Here is a 21,309-nt window from a genome sequence, read left to right on the forward strand (position 1 = left end):
TTGCTATGATCCTTCGCGCCACGCGCTCGTTACCAGTTGTTTGCGCTTCAAACCCCTTTCACAGAGTATACGTACATGCCTGAGTAATTGCCAGACAATTTGGCACTTCAGATGTACATGCAACGAGAAAAGAGAGGATAGCCAAAGGGGTGAAACCTGTGTGTTCTGCTTATAGAAATGGCACACCTTTATCTTCTTCCATGAAACATGAACGAGCGCGAGGGCTGGTTGTAATAGCAAACAGGTTGCTTGTCAAAAGTATTACGATCGAGGGTCATAACACCGAACCCATGAAATCATATCGGCAAATTAGAGCTAATAAAGTAAATATCAGAAGGATCAAATAAGTACTTCAGTCTCTCAAGTACTGAAAACGAGAGACCAAGCCTGATCCCTTTCATTCTGATGTTGAATCTGATTGGTTGAGAGGATAGCACGCGTGTCCTGAAATCATCGCAGAGTGAAGTAAGAAAACCCGATTGCAAATTATATTCAAGAGAGGAGTTTGAGAACAAAGCATTTTTCGGAAAGAAATCCGAACAAGTAAACACAATATTTGTTAGATGTGAAAACAATTATTATTATGTACAAAATCTTTTCTAAATTAAATACATTGGGCCACTGAATTTTTAACTTTACAGTTACAGCAGAAAAACAAGAAGAGGGAAATAATATAAGCGAACTATAGTTTATTCCCCGTGATGAAAGTAAAAATTACAGACGAAAGGTGAGTTGTTTCCAGTACATTCCCTTGCAAACTTTTTGCTCTTCACCATAAACAACAGAAATCAAAATAGTTGAAAGTTAATATCAATCTTTTTCCTAGTTTAGTGATCCTTATTTTACCTTTTTAACAGCTCATTAGGTTTTCGCGGATATCCTACTGTATTTAAATATCACGTAACAAATTTCATTCGCCTGAAGCATAGTTTTGAACCTAACAAAATAGCATCGCTGTTCCTTGGTCTCGACAATTTTTTAAGCGTGAGAGTGAAAGAGAAAACCACACCAACAATTCTCAAGTAAGACTTACTTCTGTAAACAAGGCTTTTTAAATTCGACCTGAGAGACAAGTCAAACGGGATGAGCTTGACAAAAAAAAAATCAATTTAAAGTTGTGTTGGTTGAAATTCAGTCCACTGCCTGCAAGTCTGAACTTCAAAAAGTCAGTCCAAATCAATCATTATCCTCCTTGTCTCCTTCTTCAAACTGCTCATTTAAAGGAAGCCATGTGATTCTTCCGTCCTGTAGGACATGTTCGGTGGGAAGGCTGTCCAAATGTTGAATGTTTTTTCTGACGTACTCCACCAGCCGGCCGAGCTGCTCAGCATCTGTGCGATTCTTGTTCTGAAACAAGTTTCTGATGATCAAACACAGGGACAGATAGTTATTTTTCATTGGTAAACCGTTAGTTATTCAAGTGAGGAATTTATAGACTAAGAAATTTGTTGCTGACTTTCCAACAACCCTGCAGGAAATAATGTACAGATTTAACCCTCAACACTCTAACATCAACATGCATTTTCTCCATATTGTTCTCTATACATTTCTTAAGATGCTGACAGGGAGAATTTGTTTAATAATCAAAAACTTCTTGATTTGGTGATCATTTCTTTTATTCTCATGACCTTGATGTGTGATTCAGGGGTGATATTGTAAGGAGAAATTCAATGCTAGTCCACTCTTAGGGGTCAGGGATAAGAGAATGGTGTCCTTGCAGGCTCTCACTTTTTGTACCATGCCTTTTGCTAGCTTATCTCAGATAGCTTCACCATATTTACCACAGCAGCAAGGATATTTAAGTAATATAGTTTACCAACTATATTACTTAAAAATTTCACTTCTTGATTCATAAGCCATATTCCCTCTTGTTTGAGGAACTGACTTTTCTTGTAAAAAACAATTCAATTTGGGGTTGCCTTTTTTTGAGAGAGAGATTAACATGGCAAGGGGATAATGAATCCTTGATCAACCTCAAAGCTTAAGCTAGGTAGAGCAACACCTTCCATTAGTTACTATTTCCTTTGAAACCAAAGGGAACTTATATGAAACTGAGAAAGTGAAGCTGACCTCCATAAAACTGTGGCCAGGACTCTGTCATCACACAGCAAACCCTGAAAAGAAATTAATTGTGCATTAAAATTATCAGAGCTGGAAATATTAACTAGAATACCTTACTTATATCATCTGTTACACACCACTTTTATTTTGGGACCCCACCCCTCTTACTCAGGTTCCATCAACACTACTCGAATGAAATTGAAAAACCAGCTGCAAAACAATCTGTCATGCTAAAAAATTCCAGTAAGATCCTAAAGCAGGACCCTCCTCCCCCTTGAATCTGAAAATTTATTTTTTAAATTTCCCTTTTACTCATCTTGGAGAGGACCTCAAAAGCTGCGGCACATCAAAGTCAGTCAGTAAGGGTGCAACACTTGTTATCATACCTCATCATATCCAATTGATAGACCATTGAACTGCTGCTGTAATACTAGCAGGGTATCTCGCTTCTGAACCGAGTCAATGGTCTGTGAAAGGTAATAACAGCAATCTCATTACCAATCTTTTCTAACCAGAGTTCAGTATCTTAACTGAGTAACATAAATTGTCCTTCATACATGGCACATAAGTGTACTTTTTACCAAAGTGAGTGTGGAGGGGCCAAACCATTTTTCAGGGCACTAGGCCATTGAAATATCATACTTGAAGAACACAGTAGTACAACAATCCATAAATCATTTTCAACAACTTATTTGTGAAGATTAATAGTCATACCTTGAACCAACTCCTACTGATTCCTAGTATATAAAAATAATCATCTGCACAGTAATGTAGACTTACCCCTAAGTTATCAATTCTTTCCTCCACATCAAGCCACATCATCCTAACAAGTGTCTTGTACATGTATCTCCCATCTTTACCCTCAGCTTTGAGCCGTACCAAACACATCCTTAAAATAAAAGAAAACACCAAATCTTTTCAGAAGCAGACAAAGGAAAGCCAAACAGACTATCTTGTGTATCCTACCTGCTTTAAGTTGGAGGAAAAAAGTTTGACCTCATTTTCATGTAGTAAAAAATGCAAACCTTATTCTGGAACATTTATCTATTTTACCACAATGCAAGATATAGAATAGAAAAAAATCAAGAACTTTCAGACTTAATATCTAGTTTCCATGCTATTCCAAATCTGGTAAACTACTTTGTAGAGTTCCAAAGCAGCTTTGGTATGGGTCATTTCAGAAAAAAGAAGTACCAGTGATAAATTTTTCCTCAATCCTGCTCACAACAGAGTGAGTGATACATTGCACTTTCTTGATCTCTAAATCTATCCACTCTACTTTACCAGTATTCATTGAGACAGTTGCACGAAAAATGTTTAGCTAGTGCTCCATTGCAACAACACTTATTTCAAGGATCTATCTTGTAGCTAATATAATCTTTACTCACGCCAACCTCACCCCTCTCCTTAATAAAAATTTCTTTCTCCCCCCTGCCTTTTTCTGCCATTAAAATCAAAGATAGTGGCTATAATTTTTGTTAAGAAAATACTGAGCACTTGCTTCCCAAAATTACACCTGCTTAGCTGGCAATAAATGACTCTATACAAACTGACAGAAACTCACCAAATGTGAAGGTGAAGCACAAGAAACCATGACTGCAATGTGTCAGGTAATTCGAGAGCTGTCAGAGAGAACAAGACTCAAAATGTGAGCAATTTTATTCACTGAGAACCATACTGTGCACTTCTTTCAACCATTACATCTCTGCTATCTTACACAACATTCTATTTAGCCCAACATAGGCTACAAATTAAAAATGAAATCTATGGAGAAGAAGTTACAAATCTAAACTAGAGAAATAATATACAAAAGGCATATATTTTAAAATAAATTTGGACAAACTGAACTTGTGTAAACCTGAAATACACTATTATTGATATCCATACCCAGACCTAATTTTGATAAGAAACTCCTGGTTTTATCATTCAGTAGTAGAACTAACAGGATAAATCATTTTAAATTGGTCATTAACCTTTTAAACCCTAAGAGGGACCAGCACTTAATTTCTCCTTATGATAATATTGCTGAGTCATTTATTGCGATCCTGAGAAAAGAGGAAGTGATTGCCAACCTAAGATGCTTGGATTAATATCAGTATCTGGGCAACTGCCCACCTACCCCTCCCCTAACTCAACAAAGAGTCAATTAATAACAAGTTAGGGTTAATGGTGGGTTAGGGGAGGAGTCGGTGGGCAGTTGCCCAGATACTGATATTGATTCAGAAGCTTTGATTGTTAAACAAATTCTCCTTTTCAGCACCAAAAGAAGGGTACAGAAAAGAGTATAGAGAATATGGATGCTGATGTTGAGGTCTAAAGGGTTAAGTTAGTAGAACTATTTTGTTCTATCAAGGCTCACCTTCAAAGAACTCCTCAAAATTCATTCCTTCCACGCAACACTCATACATGTTCCTTGCACCACCCACTAAAACCTGTAATCGCAAAGACATAAATTAAAATCACATTGAAGAGAGGGTTTTTAACAGTGCACATTCAATGTAGTGCACCTACTGAATGCTGTGTTGCAAATGCATTGCCCTCAGTTTATACACGTACTGGACAAGGAATTGAAAATATCAGATTTAAACCCTGGCCTGAGTCATTGTGTCGAGTTCTTAGGTAACCCATTTTATTATCTCAGTGACTGATCTCCACACAGATGTGTAGGAAAGGTAATCTTCCTCAAAAATATTTCTAAAAAATACATGTGATAAGTTACAACCAGTAGTGAAAATGTTTATACACTTCTTCCAAAGCAGCTTTTTTTACCTGCATCAATTATTAATCAAAAATAAGAAAACTATCATTAAAACTCTCCCCCTCCTCCCTTCCTTATTGAAATTTATTGATCTAGGAAATGAAATTAAATATTTTTATTCAATAAACTGCAACTCACTGTTTTGTTCACTAAGGGTGCAGCCACTACTTTCAAAACCTTGATGATTTTGTCAATCCATGTTCCACCACTTTCTTTATTTTCTATTGCACCAACAGTGCCTTCAGATCCCTTAAATCGACAGTGAAAGATAATCATAATCATAATGCGGTGAGAACATGTGATATGGGAAGAAAATTTAGATTGACCATTGTTTCTACTCCATTACTAAATTGTCAGCCTGAGAAGTTACGATAGCCAACACAGCATCACAGAGGGACGTATAGATTGGAAATTTTTGTGGTGAGTTAAATTCAAATTAAAATAAATATTTGCTCAAACAACAGAAGTTAAGAGCAATTTGAACAAGAGTAAACTTCTGCCATAGGTATTTCTGCCAACTGTTTAACAAAACATTAAAATCATTTTTACCGGAGCTGTTGACTGGAATCTTCTTTTGTAAGCACTAGCATTGTTCAGTATGAATCTGTTCTTCATGCCCTTGACTTCATGTTCATTTTGCACCACCTGAACCTTTCCACACGCCAAGCAGCTCAGTGGAACCTACATAAATAATAATAGTATTTAGGGAATGTATAATTTGTTGTATTGATAAAGCTTTTTTATGATGTAGTAATTGCTGTTCAGCAGTAGGTGGCATTTCCCTCCAAATAATTTTCTTTACTTAAGTTCTGCACCCCTTGACTGCCCAATTTAAGTGTGCTGGCTCCAGTTGAGTCAAACTGGTCACTTTCTAGGTAAGACATCTACACAGCCCTATACTTCAATATGCATACAGTTCTTAGATAAAAAAAAACAAAAGCAAAAACAACAGATTGTCTCTGGGACTACTGCTTGGTTTAATCATAAGGGTCTGTATGGAAATCTTATCACTATTTGTGTTCCAACATGCACAAATATTGGTACAACCTGACTATTAACTTTTATATTGGTAGGAGGGTTCAGTTTGGGTAGAAGAGAGGAAAAATGAAACTACTCACACTTCATTATTACTAATCATGGAAGGATGAAAAACAATAAATAGGAGAAGAGACAGAAACTAGATAAATTGAAAAAAAACCTCTCGATGCGTGTAGTTGCTCTAGAGCCAACATCCAGACGAGATTGTCAAAACTACCGGTATCTCGATGAGCTTTAAGTTTTGACATTGTTTTAACATTTCAGGCATTTACCCATCCCTAAAGCCCTTTTCGACCATATCTGCTGTCTCCCGCTAATTCAAACTTCCCCAATTCTCTTCTTCATTTGGGATATTTTTGTTGCTTCATCCTGTTGTGACAATACTGTGCTGGACTATATATATGCGGACGTACATGAATGTACTGTGTTATGCAACGAAGAGTTAAACCATGTCTATCATTTTAGAAGTCTCATCACACGAAGTACTACAGTTACCTGGACAATCTTTGGATTTAAAACATTCTTCGACAGCAATAACCGTCTGAATGTCCCAGCAGATGCGAAAATCAATTTGTTACCAACTGAAAGCATTCTGAATTTAACATACAAAAGCCTGATTATTTGTAGATCATAGATTTCACAGAGTACATCTCCTGCAGTTAAGACGAAAAAATGCGTTAAATGATTTTAGTTACCTTCTCAGAAGATTAAAGTTACTATATGACTTGGCAATGCCATAAAAACAAAGATAAAAAAGGTTATAAAGGCCTTGAAAACTAACCTAGCTTGATAAAAACATCAAAGCCGCCATATTATGCAACACATGTGACAGCGCTTCGTCAGCGGTAGACGTACCTACCCAAACCCAGGCCTTCTCTGTAGGGCAGGGTCGGTCAAAATGGCGGCCGCCAACGATTGCCCGGAACCGGGTAAACTCTATAAGGAGGTCATCACTCTTGATGGTGTGCGGACGGTTTTATCGAAAATCTTACCACAGAGGAAAATTCACAAGCACGTGATTGTGGTAATTCCTGGAAATCCTGGATTGATAGAATTCTATGATGATTTTGTTACGTCATTGTTTGACGCGCTTCAAGGGCAGTTGCCGGTGTTTGGAATTTCTCATACCGGTTGGTAGACACCTCAGCCTTGAATATATTTTATCAGTGAAATTATGTTTTCCATTTTTTTTTTACAAGCAAATGCAAATTATTTCACGTGATCCAAAACTGGGGCAAGGTCAAGTACCAAGACACTTTCTGTTGTTAATGGGACTTTCCAAGAAAGAATCGCGTGCTTCTGAAATTTGATTATTGAGAATTTCATGTCTGAGAAATGAAGGGTGGTGTATTCTTCCAATTTTTATGTTAAAGGCTTTTTGGGCCAAACCTGCATTTCATCAGGAACTATGGACCTACAGTGGCTGTGATTATGAGACGATGTGTTTGTCAATATTAGATTATGAGCTCGAGATTTCTATCGCGTGACAAAGGCAAAGTTCGATGAACTGTCACGCACAGTTATCACGCACAGATATTGATACCGATCATTCCAGTTGTTTTCAATGACATTGTTCTTTCTTTCAAAACTCAATGAGTAAACAGTGTCAATGTTGAATAATATAAGAGTACAATGGTTCAAGCTGACTCTCTACTCAGTAGCCATTCAAAATTAGAGTGCCTGCCTCAGTGGGAGAGAACGTGTCAAGTCTGAACACAAGTCTCATGACTTGCATCTGCAAAACTCATTCTGGTTTTATTTGCAAAAAGTGATATGGAGTACTGTTCCATCCCCTGGTTAGAACGCCTGTCAAAGGCAAGAGAACATCCACCCCTCCATCCTCCCCCTAGTGTTCTTATAGCAACTGATCAGTTTTCCAGTACCCATTTACACTCTTGGGTGGGGAGGGGTGAGGTAAGAGTAAAGTGTCTTGCCCAGGAACATGTGAAAATGACCCAGCCAGGTCTCAAGCTTAGACTTATTGACCACAAGAGTCCTGTGTGCATTCAATCATAGGGCTCCTTCATCATTGACAGAGAAAATATGAGTAAGTGAATAAACAAACAAACAAAAACTAAATAAACAAGTCATATCCCAATTTTATCACAAGGCTTTCTCTTTTTTCAGGTCATTCTCCCATAGATTGCTATCCAGCGTGTCCAGGGAAAAACTGCTCTGCTGAACAAAGCTATGCTGCTGAGTCATACAGATTTCCATTGAGCCTCGAGGAACAAATCCTACAGAAAAATTTATTCTTGGAGAAGCATATTGCACCACATTCTAAAATAATACTGATTGGACACTCAATGGGAGCTTATGTTATACTAAATCTACTAAAAGATTGTGAAAGATTATCAGATATCTCCAAAGCTATTCTGTTGTTCCCAACAGTGGAACGAATGGCAATATCTCCAAATGGCAGATTTGTGACACCCTCAGTGATGTATTTGAGGTGGATAGGAATATTGGCAGCTGCTGCATTCTCATTTTTACCTCAAGTTGTGAAGAAATGGTGTGTTCAATGGTGGTTTAGTGACAGAAAGGGACTAATGCCTAGTGTTGTTGATACTGTGATCAAATTCCTTACCTATCAACCAATGGATTGTTCCTCTAGAATGGCACAGGAAGAAATGACAGATGTAGTTCACCGTGATGATGAGGTGGGTAGTATATAAAATGAAGTGAACCCTTTAATGCTAAAGAATGACAAGCATCTATTTCTGCTTGTAATATCACCCCTGAAAAAAAACTTGATTAAGATCACAAGAATAAACTAAGGGAATGATCAGTAACTGAAGTGGCTCTTGATTGTTAAACAAATTCTCCTCATAAACACCTTTGGAAATGTATGGAAAACAGTATGGAGAATCTGCATACTGATCTTAGGGTGAGAAGAGTTAACAGGACATTATAAAAATGCTGTTCATACAACTTTTCTTTGAATGATCACCCACCCAATAGCCGTACACCAACTATTATTCAGTTATGATGACAATTTTGTGTGTTTTGATACTTAGGTAATTGAAACAAATTTGGAGAAACTGATCTTCTACTATGGAACAACTGATAAGTGGGTCCCAGTCTCCTACTATGAGGACATGAAAGCGAGGTTTCCCAGAGGGGAAATATATTTATGTAAAAGGAAGTTTGATCATGCATTTGTACTTGAATCATCAAAGGAAGTCGCTGAAATGGTTGCTTCTTGGATACAAAAGGTGGCTGCTTGAACATTGAACCAATATGCTGTCTAACTCCATAACCCCTACGATTAGATTAGAAATTCTCCTTTCCGTTTGTCATAAATTTTCTTGTAAATTGGAGAGAAGAATCAGACATTGAAGCTTTTCTGTTCTCATCATGTGTTTGCAGGATAGTGTATTGTAATTGAAGGGATAATGTTTTTCTTATTTTTTACCCATTTATTAATACAAATCACAGTAATAAATATATTTACCAATACAGCTTACAAGTTTAACATTAAATACAGATCAAGGAATATTTGCAAAACTGGCTTTTTTTTATGCTACCACCATTAACACCTAACATGCACATGTAGTTAGCTATTTAGCTTACACACACTGGCCAACTAGTTGTTATCATTGATGTGCATGTGTTCTGGTAATTTAGTGTTAGGATAGTTTGAACGTAGAATATACCTGAGATGGTTGGCTGATATGGTTATTTCTTGGATTCAAGAGTTGATTAAAAAAAAACAATATTATTTGATTTGGTTATAACCATAAACGAGTGTACTTGATAAAGGTGAGAGTCTTAAAACAGGTTTCAAGTTGGAAAATCAGCTTACTTTGAAGTATTGAGTAGGTGAGAGATGATTGTTGGAAATGATGCACCTATTTGGCTAGGCTTTAGGAACTTTTCAAACTGAATTTTAGGAGTTATTTTCTTAGTAAGATTATTATGAAATGTAGAATAATAACGGCAAGGATCAAAAACGCAATTTTTCGGTAAAATGATTATTGCTGTTGTACAAAAAACCCTGGCCAATGGGAAACAGGGTAAAATCCATTATACTGTGAAGCATTTGCTTGACAAGTGTTTACAAAATTGTCCCAAACTGTTTGAGCTCTTGTAGACTAAATTGTAAGTAATGACAGTCGTAAGCAGTTAATCTTACAGTCAGGTAATAAGACATAGGGTCGTGTATTTGTTAAGGTTAACGAAAAAATATATTATGAAATAAAAGTGAAAGGTTGGAGAGCTGTTTGAAACATTCATCCCCATATTCTTCTTGCCTCTAACTTGCAATTCTCAATAAAAACAAGGATCAATTTGAATTCAAGGAATACAAGATGTCCGTTTACTTTGACATCAAATGAGAAAGTTCATCGCAATTTTCGAAGTTTTCACACTCCCTCAGATTTAGGTTGCTAAAATATGAAACTTCAAAATAGATGCATGGGGAACTTATGCTAAAAATATATCAGAATTTACTGAGAACGAGATATGTGTACCGTTCGTTATCACTGGGACCTGAGCTCGACCCACGATGACATCTTCACTGAGTTGTTTCAACACAGCAAAAGAAATATAAGGATTTGTAAGGGGAAAAACGTTTTCTCGTAGAAACGAAAACATGTCGGTTATTCAGCTTTGAAAAAAAAACTGACTTCGCTTCAAATGTGAGTTTCGTTGTCTGCCTTGTGATTTGAGTGCTTTTCAGTTCCCTATAGCTTTTTCTCACAAGATATTGTATACATCTAAAATTTAGAAAAAGGCAGAGGAACTAAGAGCAACGAAGTCGCTATGAGTTGATTTAAAAACTATACTTGAGAGAAAGAAACACTAGACTGAAGCAGGGCTAGCTGTTTTTTTTTTCTTTTTTAGGAGTTAAATTTCAGACCCTTTATGTGTCCGAATGCAGCTGTTTTCGCCTCGCAAATCCTTCTAATTCTACTGTTGCGCAACATCAACCGTCTCGCAGCTGACGGATCGCAGAGGTACTTACGCAATGAGCTTGAATGGGTTACCTGTGACGCACTAAGATTAATAACAAACCTTCCGAGCCGCGCTGTTCAAGGAGTACCGCAGCAAACCATTTTAATAAGTGTAATGACAAGAGAAAAAAGTAAATTAAGATCTAAAAGCACCGTTGTCTGGTAAACTTACCCTAATTTTGTCGTTTTGTGCTAGCTGTGTGTTTGGAAGTAATTAAACACAAATTGTCATTCTTATTTTGATTAAGGATTCGGTAGGAGAAAAACGTTTGTTTTTTCTTTGCGGAAAATATTTCCGTATTTGATTTCCATTTTAAAAGTATTTTCGGCATGCTTTTGTTTAGTAGGTCAAAATCGCTTTTTTTGCTAATCATTTCTTTATCTTTGACGCATGTTTGTGCAGTATAATGAGGTAGCACTATGTCTGTAATTAAACCTTCGTTATGAATTTTCGAGAAGATCGTGAAAGGGTCATGCACAATACATGCTACGCTTTCAAATATGACATATTGAAAGAAGAACAATTCGAAATTTAATTGAGGTGCGAAGGAACTGTGGCAATTTTGGTTCCGTCATTTCAAACTTGCGTCACTTTTTAACAGGTTATTCCTTTGGATAAGTTTGGTTGTGACAGCTTTGTTTTCTTAAAGCAGGTGAGATTTTGCGCTCGAACTATCGAAACACGACTTTGCGACCTCTTTTACTTTTTCCTTTTTTTCAGAGTTTGAATTGAGAAACGAAATTAGCCCAAAAGTGTATTTCCGGGTGAAAGATTTCGCTTTTGTTTCAAGTTGAATTTTTAACGAATTTGAAATTACCATATTTTTTCCAATACAGCAGTATCTTATTTCGCTCTCTGATAAACAAAATATGTCTGAGTGTTTTAACAAATAGGAAATTTTCCGATCATCTGTAAACTTTATTTAAATTTCTGTCCCTCGTTACTGAAAGTTTTTTTTATTCCCCATTTACAATTCCCTCAGAATTTATGTCAAAGGGATTTTAAAAGAGTCCAGTCAATAGTATTTTCAAATAAACCAATATCACCCTGCGTTCTGTTTAACAAAACTAAATTTGTGTGTCTTCACCGGTGGTTTGTTTAAGCTTTTTAAAGGTTTAAGTGACTGAACGACATAATTTTGAACATTGCATCCTAAGTTTATATATTTCTTTGACTGGAATTTCAGGTTTAGATATTTCAAAACTCGCAGAAAAAAATGCCCAAAAAGGGTTCCCTGCCGCGAAGTTTTGTTTTGAAATTCCGCAAAAATAATAATAAAAAAACTCCAACTAATTTGTGTTTCAGTCACCAGCATTTTCTTTAAGAGGGACTACAATTAAAACTCTCTTAAGATGACAGGTGCAATCACCGCTGATGTAACACTAATTTCTCCTATCTAACATTGTTTGAAATGGGTTTTGATCAGTGGGGAGAGTTAATCTTTCGAGCTTGCGTTGAAGGCGTGCGTCACGTGCCAGTGAAATGGGAGCGGGAATCTCTGTAAGTATTCCCTTAATATCAAGCATTGTTCTCTTGCAGAGAAAAGCGTCGTTTGACTTGGCTTTCAGTACAAACACAGCTGTCGTGGAACCATAATGAGGTGAATATGTGTCTCCGGGAGCTGTCATGTTAAATCCACTTCTATTCTGAATCGATTTAATTTTCGGCAGAAAAACATTTTATTCTAGAGCGAGCGAGATTTTCTTCAATTTCCTGAAACAAACCCCAAGAAGTAACCCATTTTATGGCAGCAACATGTCAATCAACGAAACTACTGTGTACCCAATTCCTGACTTCAAAAAGTATTCCGTCGAAATTGTGGATATTATTTTTGCCGTGCTTTATGGTTTCGTCATGTTTATTGGACTCATTGGAAATTGTTTAGTTATGGCTGTGGTGTACCGGACCAGATCCATGCATACAACCACAAATTTTCTCCTCGTAAACATGGCTGTCAGCGATGTTATCACTCTGTTGTGGTGTCCAAGGACTTATAGCTTCGCCTTTTACCCGATTCATCCCACAGGGATCCTTGGTGACTACATCTGCAAGATTTTCACAGGCAACGCAATTATAAGTGTCGCGATCGCCAGTTCAGTTCTTACGCTTACGATTCTTGCTACGGAAAGATACCATGCGCTAATGAAACCAATGCAGTCAGAATTACGCCTCACCAGGGAACGTGTTAAATACGTTCTCACTTTTGTTTGGGTCGCTGCGATCTTAACAAGCCTTCCAGACTTTTCTCAGAACAAGTACAGTGAGAGATATGGACGGTGTGTTTGCCCTTTTAGCTTACAGATCGCCTACTCGCTGAGGGTTCATGTTGTTTGCACTGTTATATTCTTGGGATGTGTACCCTTTCTTATTCTTGCGTACTGTTATTTTCAAATAATTCGCGGACTGTTTTTCAAGAACACCATTTGTTCGAGCGCGCCTTCTGGAAGCAGTGATCACCAGACGAAGAAAAGACTGGCTAAGTTACTAATTGGCGTCACGGCAGCCTTTTATATCTGTTATTTGCCTTATGGTGTTTTCATCATGTACATCGCTTTACAAGATCGAGAAAAACTAGTTGCCAATGAAGAAACCCTTGCTATGTTATTGCGAGTGTTCGAATTCCTCGTCACTTCTAGTTCATGTCTAAACCCAGTACTCTACGCCTTTCGTAGTTCAAATTACTGGGAGGGTTTTAAGAAGATTTTTACAAAGCGCAATGCAATTCAGGCAAAGAGAATATTGTCCACCGTATATAAGCAAACTCCGGAGCCTGTTTTGTCCGCAGTGCTATAGAAATGTGACACTTGTACGACAACTTTACTTTACGTTTGGTTATCGAGAAAGGCCGGTTTCTTTGATTTATCTTTCAAACACCTTTCAGTTTTTTCGGATGAACTTTGATGCCAAGCTTAATTTGGCTCACATGAAAATTGAGCGGGGATATTGGCGCCAATTCGATTAGATCAACGAAGGAAGGAAGGAAACCTTTTAAGAATTTTATGAGGTTTAAGCGCACCTTGTAAATATTGAATTAGGTTAATATTTGTCCTTACACTGGAAAATATTATGAGGATAATTTTAACAAGCCATACAGAGGGTCAAGTTTTTTCTTATTCATTGTACCATTAAGTATTTATTAAGGTTAATGAAGCTCTTAAATCTTAGAAATTGCTGAAAGATGCTTTTTTAAAACTAAACATTGCATTAAAAATGGGAAACGTACTGTTTGTGCAAATCGTTTACCTTCTCTAATCTTGCTGGTGAGAGCTTGTTTGCTCAAAGGGAGAACCTGAAGTGATTCTGTTTTACGGGAAGAACTTTATATCGTTTGAAGTATGGGCAGTTTTTATCTTTTTTTTATTTGACTTTTACTTTATTTTTCGAGAGGAGAATCAATGGAATCATTTGAAGCGGTTTGAAGACCTATAAAGTTAAATTTGTCGTTATTTTCGACAGAAGAGTCAAGTCCTTTAGATCTTCTTCTGAGGAGAACTTCAAAGTCGTCTCCTCCCAGTTCATGTTCATCAAATGAGGCTAATCACAATGGGTTTCTCGGAGTTCTTCAGCAAAGTCTGCCACTAGACTCAGTTATTCAGTTAAAATTCATCTTCCGGCTCGGGAATACTCGACTCAATTTCTCGTTTTTCAAACTGTTTATGTAAACAGTACCTATACCGTCCTGTCATAGTGTTTTTTTTTTTCGCTGGCCTTGATAACTGCCGTGAACCATTTCTTTAGTTGACCTTCAAAATTAATGTAGCTAGTTCCTATCTGATTGTATTGGAAAATTCATGTTACAGTCTGATAGAGAAATGTCAAAGGAGTAATTATCAATTCTATTGCGAAATTAAAATATTTCATAAGTTCACTTTTCTCCTGATATTTGTGTACAAAGGTTTATTACAATTTCCCTTCGACATTTCACGTTATTTGTTCTGTTTTCGTTTCATTAGTTTGCGGTGAAAGACAAAAATCACTTTGCTTTCAACAATTTTGGATTTTCTAATTACGCTCCTTATTGTCTGAATTTTTCTTGTCTGAGTTCATGAATCGAGCTGTTAAAATATAAAAGCTACATTTTCCAGGCTTTTTTAACGCTACTATTTCGACAATTAAAGATAAAAGAAAGCTTTTTAAAGCTTGAATATAAAAATATTTAGATTTCTAACAAAAAGAAGGAATTGCAGCTTGAAGATAATGGAGATAGATGTCAGTGCTAGCGCACAAAACCAGTGTTTGGATATCAAGTGCAGCTCAGAAGCTATTTTACGGCAAAATATTTCAACAGTGCTTTTTTACATTTACTCTTGAGTGATAGAGTTGATGGAGGACCGAAGTAAGGTTTGAAAAAGATCGAAATATCTAAGGGTAACATGATTACCCAACCTTTTATGCAATTATGTATAAAATCGGTCGTCTAAAACAAGTTTAGTATTAAAACATTTTCTCATTTCCAATACAACGTTAATTAGTGTGAACAAGATAACATAAAGAGAACCCCTTATGTTCTCTCAGTTTGAATTGCTATTCTCACCGATCAATACCTCGCGGTTTTTAAATGAACCTCGTTCCCCTGGTGAATTTTTTCAATCATAGGGAAATATCTCAACCAAACTTTTTTACGCATCTTACCACTAAAACTTTAAACCATCTGCTTTCCAACACCTTGCCAAATTGGTCATTCAAATTAAGAATATTTTTGAAACAAATTCAGGATGAAATTTCATCGTAACTCCGGCGACTTTTTAAAGATAAATTTAAGTTTGTTTTTTTAGTATATTTTTTTCGATAACCATCTAACTCAGTGAAAATTCAGCAGTAAAATATGTTTCATCTCTCGACTCGACTTCTAAAATTGACACAGTTCATTTTGAAATGCCACTTGAAATTTGGGCGAAATTTTGAAAAACGTGCGTAGATGTAAATTTTTACTAGGTGTATTAACTAAGATTCAGTTTCTGTCATAAGAAATGAAAACTGCTCCTTAAATTTGTTTTGCTGACGTGAACATTTTAGTACGAGTTTTTGGAGCATGTTATTTCTTTATGTCATTTATTTTTTTCAGCTTGATGTAATTTAATTTAAGGTGGTAAATTTGACGAGGGTCTCTGCAAAATTGCGAAATTTGCGCCGATTAAATCTACAGGAGATGACATGGATATTAACGAACAGCAAAGCCAAAAGAATTCGAGAGAAATAACGGAAATCGTAAACTATAATGTAATCTTGCAATTGTAAACTTTAAGGAAAGGGTTTGGACGAACCTTTACAAAAGCAATCTGTAGTCAAAAACGTTTTTTTTTTCAATTAAATAAGGTCATTTTATATAAAGGTGGCGAACTTTCTTAAAAGAGGTTGTTACGTATTTGATATACGGTTGCATATGGAAATGTTTAGAATTTTCAGATACAAACTTTTGGGGATCACGTGGTTTTAAGGGGGAATGGATAGGGGGGCCAGTCGTTGCTTACAAAGTGTAACAGGGAACTGTAGAAAATTGACAGCCAATGAAGGAAAATTATAAGAATACTACAGGGCCTTAAAAGGGGGGAGGGGGGGGGGGAAAGTTAGGCACATTTTTTTGCGACACTACCAAAATCTTCTGACCGCCCTCCCCCTGCCAGATGGTCACTAATGACCAGTCCCCGAGGAGATAAATATAATCATATTATTATGAAAATATTATTTTTGCTCCCAGCAGGTGACGAAAATTGTCAAACCTGTTAAAAAGAGATTGCTGCTGTCTTGATGTGACACTAATATCTCTTAACTCATTAAAAAAATTGTATATTTGTTATTAACACGTCATGTTTATTTCAGTTATTGTAAAGCGCTTTTGGATAGCGGTAGAAATAGCGCTTTATAAATAAGGAATCGTTATTTATTATTTAGCTGAAATAGAGAATCGCGAGTCGCATTTTGAGAGTTAGATATTTAATTTTAATTATTACTAGGCTACAATATTTAAAAAGAATGCAAAAACGAAAGCTGTAAGATCAAAAAAAGCAAATTCATAATCGTAGCAGAGTTTCCCCTGTTTTTTTCCTTTCTATTTCTTTTTGTATCGATATTCCGTCAGTTCCACATAGTCCTTGTCCTTTCATACTGAGATTCCGTCCAGTGGTGCATTCAATATTGATTCTCTGCAAGAGAGACTGCAGCGTGTTAAAATACTTTTTAAAGCAATTATTTGACACGTTTTTTATTTAAGCTCGGATTTTTTGGGATTTACTTTTATTAGCACGACAACATGGCAAAATGTAGCAAAAGCGATATCTCTGCGACGCTTCCTTCGATTCTTCTTGGGTCTGAATTCTTGAGAAATATTCAATTCAACTCCCTTCTCCAAGATAGCTATCAAATAAGAAGTCCTGCTTTCTGCACAGTCTTTGCCTTGAAGACTCTTTCAAGTTTGGAATGGGGGTGGGGGTGGGGGCGGGGGTTTATTTCCTATTTGTCGCGTTTGATTCGTACAGCTTTTCTGACGAAGACTGTTTGTTTTTAAACAAGCTTGTCGTTACTTAGAGTTCTTGGCACAGTTCTGATAAAGGGTGGATGATGCTATCCAACGGATTAATCGCTATCCAGCGGATAAGTGATAACAGAACGCGCCGCACCCAACGCACCAGATAAACCATTTAACTTCAATGATCTCATTAGAAATTCTCCTTACTGTCTGCCATATAGTTCTTGTGATGTTAGTTTGGAGAATTTGATATTGGTTCAACCAATAATCCCCTAATTGATAGTTTTCTTTATTCTCATCCCTTTTTGCTTGATATTGTATTGATATTGTAAGGAGAAATTCTGTCTTGGTCACTCATGGGAGTTAAGGGGTTAAATATTTATCTAGTAGATAGCGTTTTCCAACCATCGAAAAACCGGGAACTGATTGGCTCTAAGAGGTATTTTCCTTTCTTCTGATAAGCGGTTGTTCTTACTTTGGTTTTAGTTTTTATAACACTTTAAATTGATTATTGGTCAAGAAGGACATTTGATACTCACCTACTCCTCATCTGAAGAACGGTTCCCCGATACCTGTATCCCCGTATTTCTTGTATTTTCCGTACTTCCGATAATATCCGGGAGATCCACCATTGTCCGAGTCAGAGTTGGAGTCGGAGCCGGAGTCAGAGTCGGAGTCAGAACCACCCTTACCCTTCCGGTAATAGCGTCGCTTAGGTCCACAGTAACAGCGCTTTTTGTATGGTTTGTACGGTTTATAAACATGGTGGTGTGGATCCCTGGTGTTAAGAACAAATTATTTATAACCCATGTTTTGACAACCCTGTGGTAACCCTGGGGTTACCCCTGGCACTGCCCCTGGGGAACTCTTATTCGAAATAACAAGAACGTCCGCCGGAAATTTCTCGTTAATTAAGTCGTCGATTGAAACCGTCTAGGGTGTGGTGTAGCGTTGAACCCCTGTGAGATTCCACTTATTGTTTTAATTAACATTTTTATTCCCTTGCGTGTAAAGAATACGTTAGCAGCTGGGAACAATAGTGCATTGTCCTGAATTCCCGGCGGGTGAAGTGGGACTTTAAGCAAGACATCGAACATTCCTTCCCTTTCTAGGGGGAACCCTCAGGATTTCAGGCAGTTTCTTGTCTTTAAATCCACAGTGATTCTCCTAAATCCTTAGCTATTCTTCACCATTTTTAGGTTATATTCTTTTATTCCTTCTCTGTTTCCCTACGTCCGAATTTTTAAATCGATAACCTTTTCTTAATAGTACACACTTCGTTCTAGCCCTGGAGAATACCTAACATATGTTTGGGCAAACTGTGCAAGATTAATTGATAGAGGAAATCCCAAGCCATAATATCAGGGATTTTTTAACATCCCTTTTAGAGTAAAAAGCAATATATTTATATACATCATGAGACTCATTTTGTGGCGATCCCTTAATTACCTTGCGCAGGTGTTATCAAGCATTGATCCAAGGTGTAGAGCTTTTTGAGTTGGTGGTTGATCGGGTTCTTTTCAAGTTTCACAAATATTCGCGTTAAAAATGAACTTTCAAATGAATTCTAACTCACCTTGAGGGATTCTAAGGACAATTTTGGTAGGAATCCAATCGTGAGAAGGAAAAATGTAAAACTGTTGAATTGTTGGAGCCTGTTTAACAACCATTTAACCGCACTAAGTCCTGAAAAAAATTGATGCCAAATTCTTACCTGTGTAATTCCATGCCAAGTTTTTCTAGAAGTGAGGTTCGTCTCATCACATTAGGCTTATCTTCAGCTGAACCTTGAATGAAGTTGACTAAAACTGCTAAACCACGACGGCAAGAAAAAATCCACGATCCATTTTAACTAAAAAAAATATTCCAAAAATCTCAACCTATGAGCGATCGCACAATCCGGTGTATGATCAATCACTTGATCCTGTAATCTAGCTTTTATTTTATAACGGCATGACTTAAAAGGTTCCTGGTCTCAAGAACAATATACATACACAAACAAGTATGTCATCGGTTCTGTTTCAAACCGAGATTTCTTATGCCCTATGAATTAAATCTCGTTTTAATTTACACGGGCAATACAGCGAGTTAACTAATGCCAATATAACTGTGATTTCTTCCCAAAGTGGAGACTATATATATCCTAATTGAGGTTTTTTATTTTAAAATCCGTGACAACAGCTCTTAGCGATGAAAGAACGTCGAGCTGAGGTTAAGAAAAATTTGAGAACAGAGCTTTATTTTTCATTTAAAAAAAAGGAAACGTTTCCATTCCTCGAAATATAGTTTTGGACTTACAAAGTCTTGAAGAGCTAAATTGAATGCCGGGAAGCAATTTTGCTAAAAAGAAACTCTAAATGTACCATAAAATCAATAAAGTAATCGTCTTTCAAGAAATGGAAAAATTATGTTTGGAAATCGAAACTGCAGCGAGCAAGAGCACTTTAGATGAATGAAGTAAAAAGAATGAAAGAAACCATTTAAAAATCCTTTATCGCGTAATATAATAGTTTAATATAATAAATTCCTCACAAGTTCTGTTTATTCCTGAGATAGATCGATTTTTGTTTCAAGTTGTAACGGAAATGCCATAATTACTGATAACTTCCATTCAATTATACATTCACTTCTTCTCTGTAGACTACAAACTCCACCGATTCTACAGCAAGGAGAACGGAGCCATTTACTAGGCTGTTGTGAGGAAAATCTAAATTCAAGATCAGCAGTCTGGGCATAAAACTCAGCTTGTCACAATTGGAATATGGTGTTATTTATGCGCTTTGTAAGGAGGATGTAACTATAAAAAGAAGTGTGAGACACAATCAAATGAGGGAGCGATCCTGTAAGCAGTGCTTCCTCTGTTGCTTCCTAACTCATGATGAACAAGGACTTCGCAATTTTTCAGGGGTCTGAGAATAAAGCCATAGAGTATGTGCCACTCAATAAGTTGCTAGGTTAGTATTCCTTTCATTTGATCTGCATGTGTCACACGCTTGTTAAAAGATGGACTCCAACCTTTATTGTCTTTCAATAAGCCATTGTTGCTCGACCATTTGGTCAAAAAAAATACTTAAGAGGAAACCTTCATGAGATATTGCCTGTTGTATTGAACGGAAGGTTGTGCGAAATTCAATTTAGGGAAAGAAAAAATGAAAGCTGGGAGGAATGACAATAGTAATTGAGAGATTTCTTCATAGACCGAAATAAACAATACAAAGAAGAACCTTACTTCAATTTTTACGGATTTTAACCAACCTCGGGCAACTAATATTATTGAACATTTTGTAATCGGGGTTCAGTCGAGGGGATGAGACAACAGTTTAGTATCAATGGAAATCAAAAAACAGAGACACTTTATTATTAGGGAACGTACTTTGGGAAAGTATTCTTTTCAAGGATGCTTCATGCCAACAAAATTGTCTGTTCATTTACGTTGTTATGCCACCGGCTCAGCGGCTTTCAAAATCAAACGGGCACTCGAAAATTTGCGTTGTTACAGAACGTTTTTCATTTTATTCCAGTCGAATTCAATCATGTCATCCGTGCCACTTCGCTTTATTGTTTACCCCCCCTCCTGCACTATTTAATACTTTTCCGCTTAATAAACCAATTCTTTTATGGCAGTTCCTTAAACGTTTAAGGCAGGACTGGATTTCCCCTCGCAATAATAAAACTGCAATAAAATAACCTGAACTTGCTTCGTTAAACAACCACCGACATAGGTAACGCATCAAAAGTTTTTTCGCACGTGGATATCATGATAAAATAATCACCCAGCTAGGAAATCGGAACCATACATTGAAACACTGACAAACAAAAAGTGTTGTAATCAAGGTATGCGAAGTAGCTTTCATTTGCATGTTTACGGGACTTGGGTTGTACTCGTAGAGACACCCAACAAATAAGCAGAAGAAAAAAAACCGTGTGTGACTAAAACCAACACCTGAATAAAATAATTACAGCTACAAAGAAGAAACCATTTTGTTTACAACATAGGGCTGTTTCACGGGCCCCTTTGATTACCTACACC

At 36.8% G+C, this 21,309-nt stretch overlaps 3 protein-coding genes and 1 long non-coding RNA gene across 4 annotated transcripts; 2 read left to right on the forward strand and 2 right to left on the reverse strand.

Moving 5' to 3' along the window:
• Positions 1–547: 547 nt before the first annotated feature.
• LOC131770485 (ubiquinol-cytochrome-c reductase complex assembly factor 1-like) lies at positions 548–6,684 on the reverse strand. Its single transcript, XM_059086194.2, has 10 exons — positions 6,639–6,684; positions 6,353–6,510; positions 5,369–5,500; positions 4,958–5,068; positions 4,421–4,493; positions 3,626–3,683; positions 2,842–2,950; positions 2,448–2,528; positions 2,071–2,114; positions 548–1,360 (listed from the first exon to the last, which is right to left on the reverse strand). The coding sequence occupies exons 2-10, from the start codon at positions 6,446–6,448 to the stop codon at positions 1,177–1,179; spliced, it is 888 nt and encodes a 295-aa protein (XP_058942177.2). The 5' UTR covers positions 6,449–6,510; positions 6,639–6,684; the 3' UTR covers positions 548–1,176.
• A 66-nt stretch (positions 6,685–6,750) lies between these two features.
• LOC131770486 (lipid droplet-associated hydrolase) lies at positions 6,751–10,129 on the forward strand. The gene is made up of 3 exons (XM_059086195.2): positions 6,751–6,987; positions 7,985–8,517; positions 8,875–10,129. Exons 1-3 carry the CDS (start codon positions 6,756–6,758, stop codon positions 9,082–9,084), a joined length of 975 nt encoding a protein of 324 aa, XP_058942178.2. The 5' UTR covers positions 6,751–6,755; the 3' UTR covers positions 9,085–10,129.
• A 2,318-nt stretch (positions 10,130–12,447) lies between these two features.
• Positions 12,448–13,747, forward strand: LOC136281220 (galanin receptor 2a-like). The gene has a single exon (XM_066167521.1). It carries the CDS (start codon positions 12,569–12,571, stop codon positions 13,604–13,606), a length of 1,038 nt encoding a protein of 345 aa, XP_066023618.1. The 5' UTR covers positions 12,448–12,568; the 3' UTR covers positions 13,607–13,747.
• A 2,983-nt stretch (positions 13,748–16,730) lies between these two features.
• LOC136281234 (uncharacterized) lies at positions 16,731–19,183 on the reverse strand. Its single transcript, XR_010717614.1, has 3 exons — positions 18,994–19,183; positions 17,819–18,057; positions 16,731–16,956 (listed from the first exon to the last, which is right to left on the reverse strand). It is a non-coding gene; the product is annotated as an uncharacterized lncRNA (long non-coding RNA).
• Between the last annotated feature and the right edge of the window lie 2,126 nt (positions 19,184–21,309).

This window comes from Pocillopora verrucosa, chromosome 5, assembly GCF_036669915.1.
Source record: "Pocillopora verrucosa isolate sample1 chromosome 5, ASM3666991v2, whole genome shotgun sequence".
Taxonomy (NCBI): Eukaryota; Metazoa; Cnidaria; class Anthozoa; order Scleractinia; family Pocilloporidae; genus Pocillopora; species Pocillopora verrucosa.

Coding starts and splice junctions, on each gene's coding strand:
- LOC131770485 (XM_059086194.2), bottom strand. CDS start 6,448: ATGCTTTCAGTTGGTAACAAATTGATTTTCGCATCTGCTGGGACATTC. Junction 4,494..4,957: donor CACCCTTAGTGAACAAAACA/GTGAGTTGCAGT, acceptor TTGCGATTACAG/GTTTTAGTGGGTGGTGCAAG. Junction 2,529..2,841: donor AAAGAATTGATAACTTAGGG/GTAAGTCTACAT, acceptor TACCTTTCACAG/ACCATTGACTCGGTTCAGAA.
- LOC131770486 (XM_059086195.2), top strand. CDS start 6,756: ATGGCGGCCGCCAACGATTGCCCGGAACCGGGTAAACTCTATAAGGAG. Junction 6,988..7,984: donor GTTTGGAATTTCTCATACCG/GTTGGTAGACAC, acceptor CTCTTTTTTCAG/GTCATTCTCCCATAGATTGC. Junction 8,518..8,874: donor TAGTTCACCGTGATGATGAG/GTGGGTAGTATA, acceptor TTTGATACTTAG/GTAATTGAAACAAATTTGGA.
- LOC136281220 (XM_066167521.1), top strand. CDS start 12,569: ATGTCAATCAACGAAACTACTGTGTACCCAATTCCTGACTTCAAAAAG.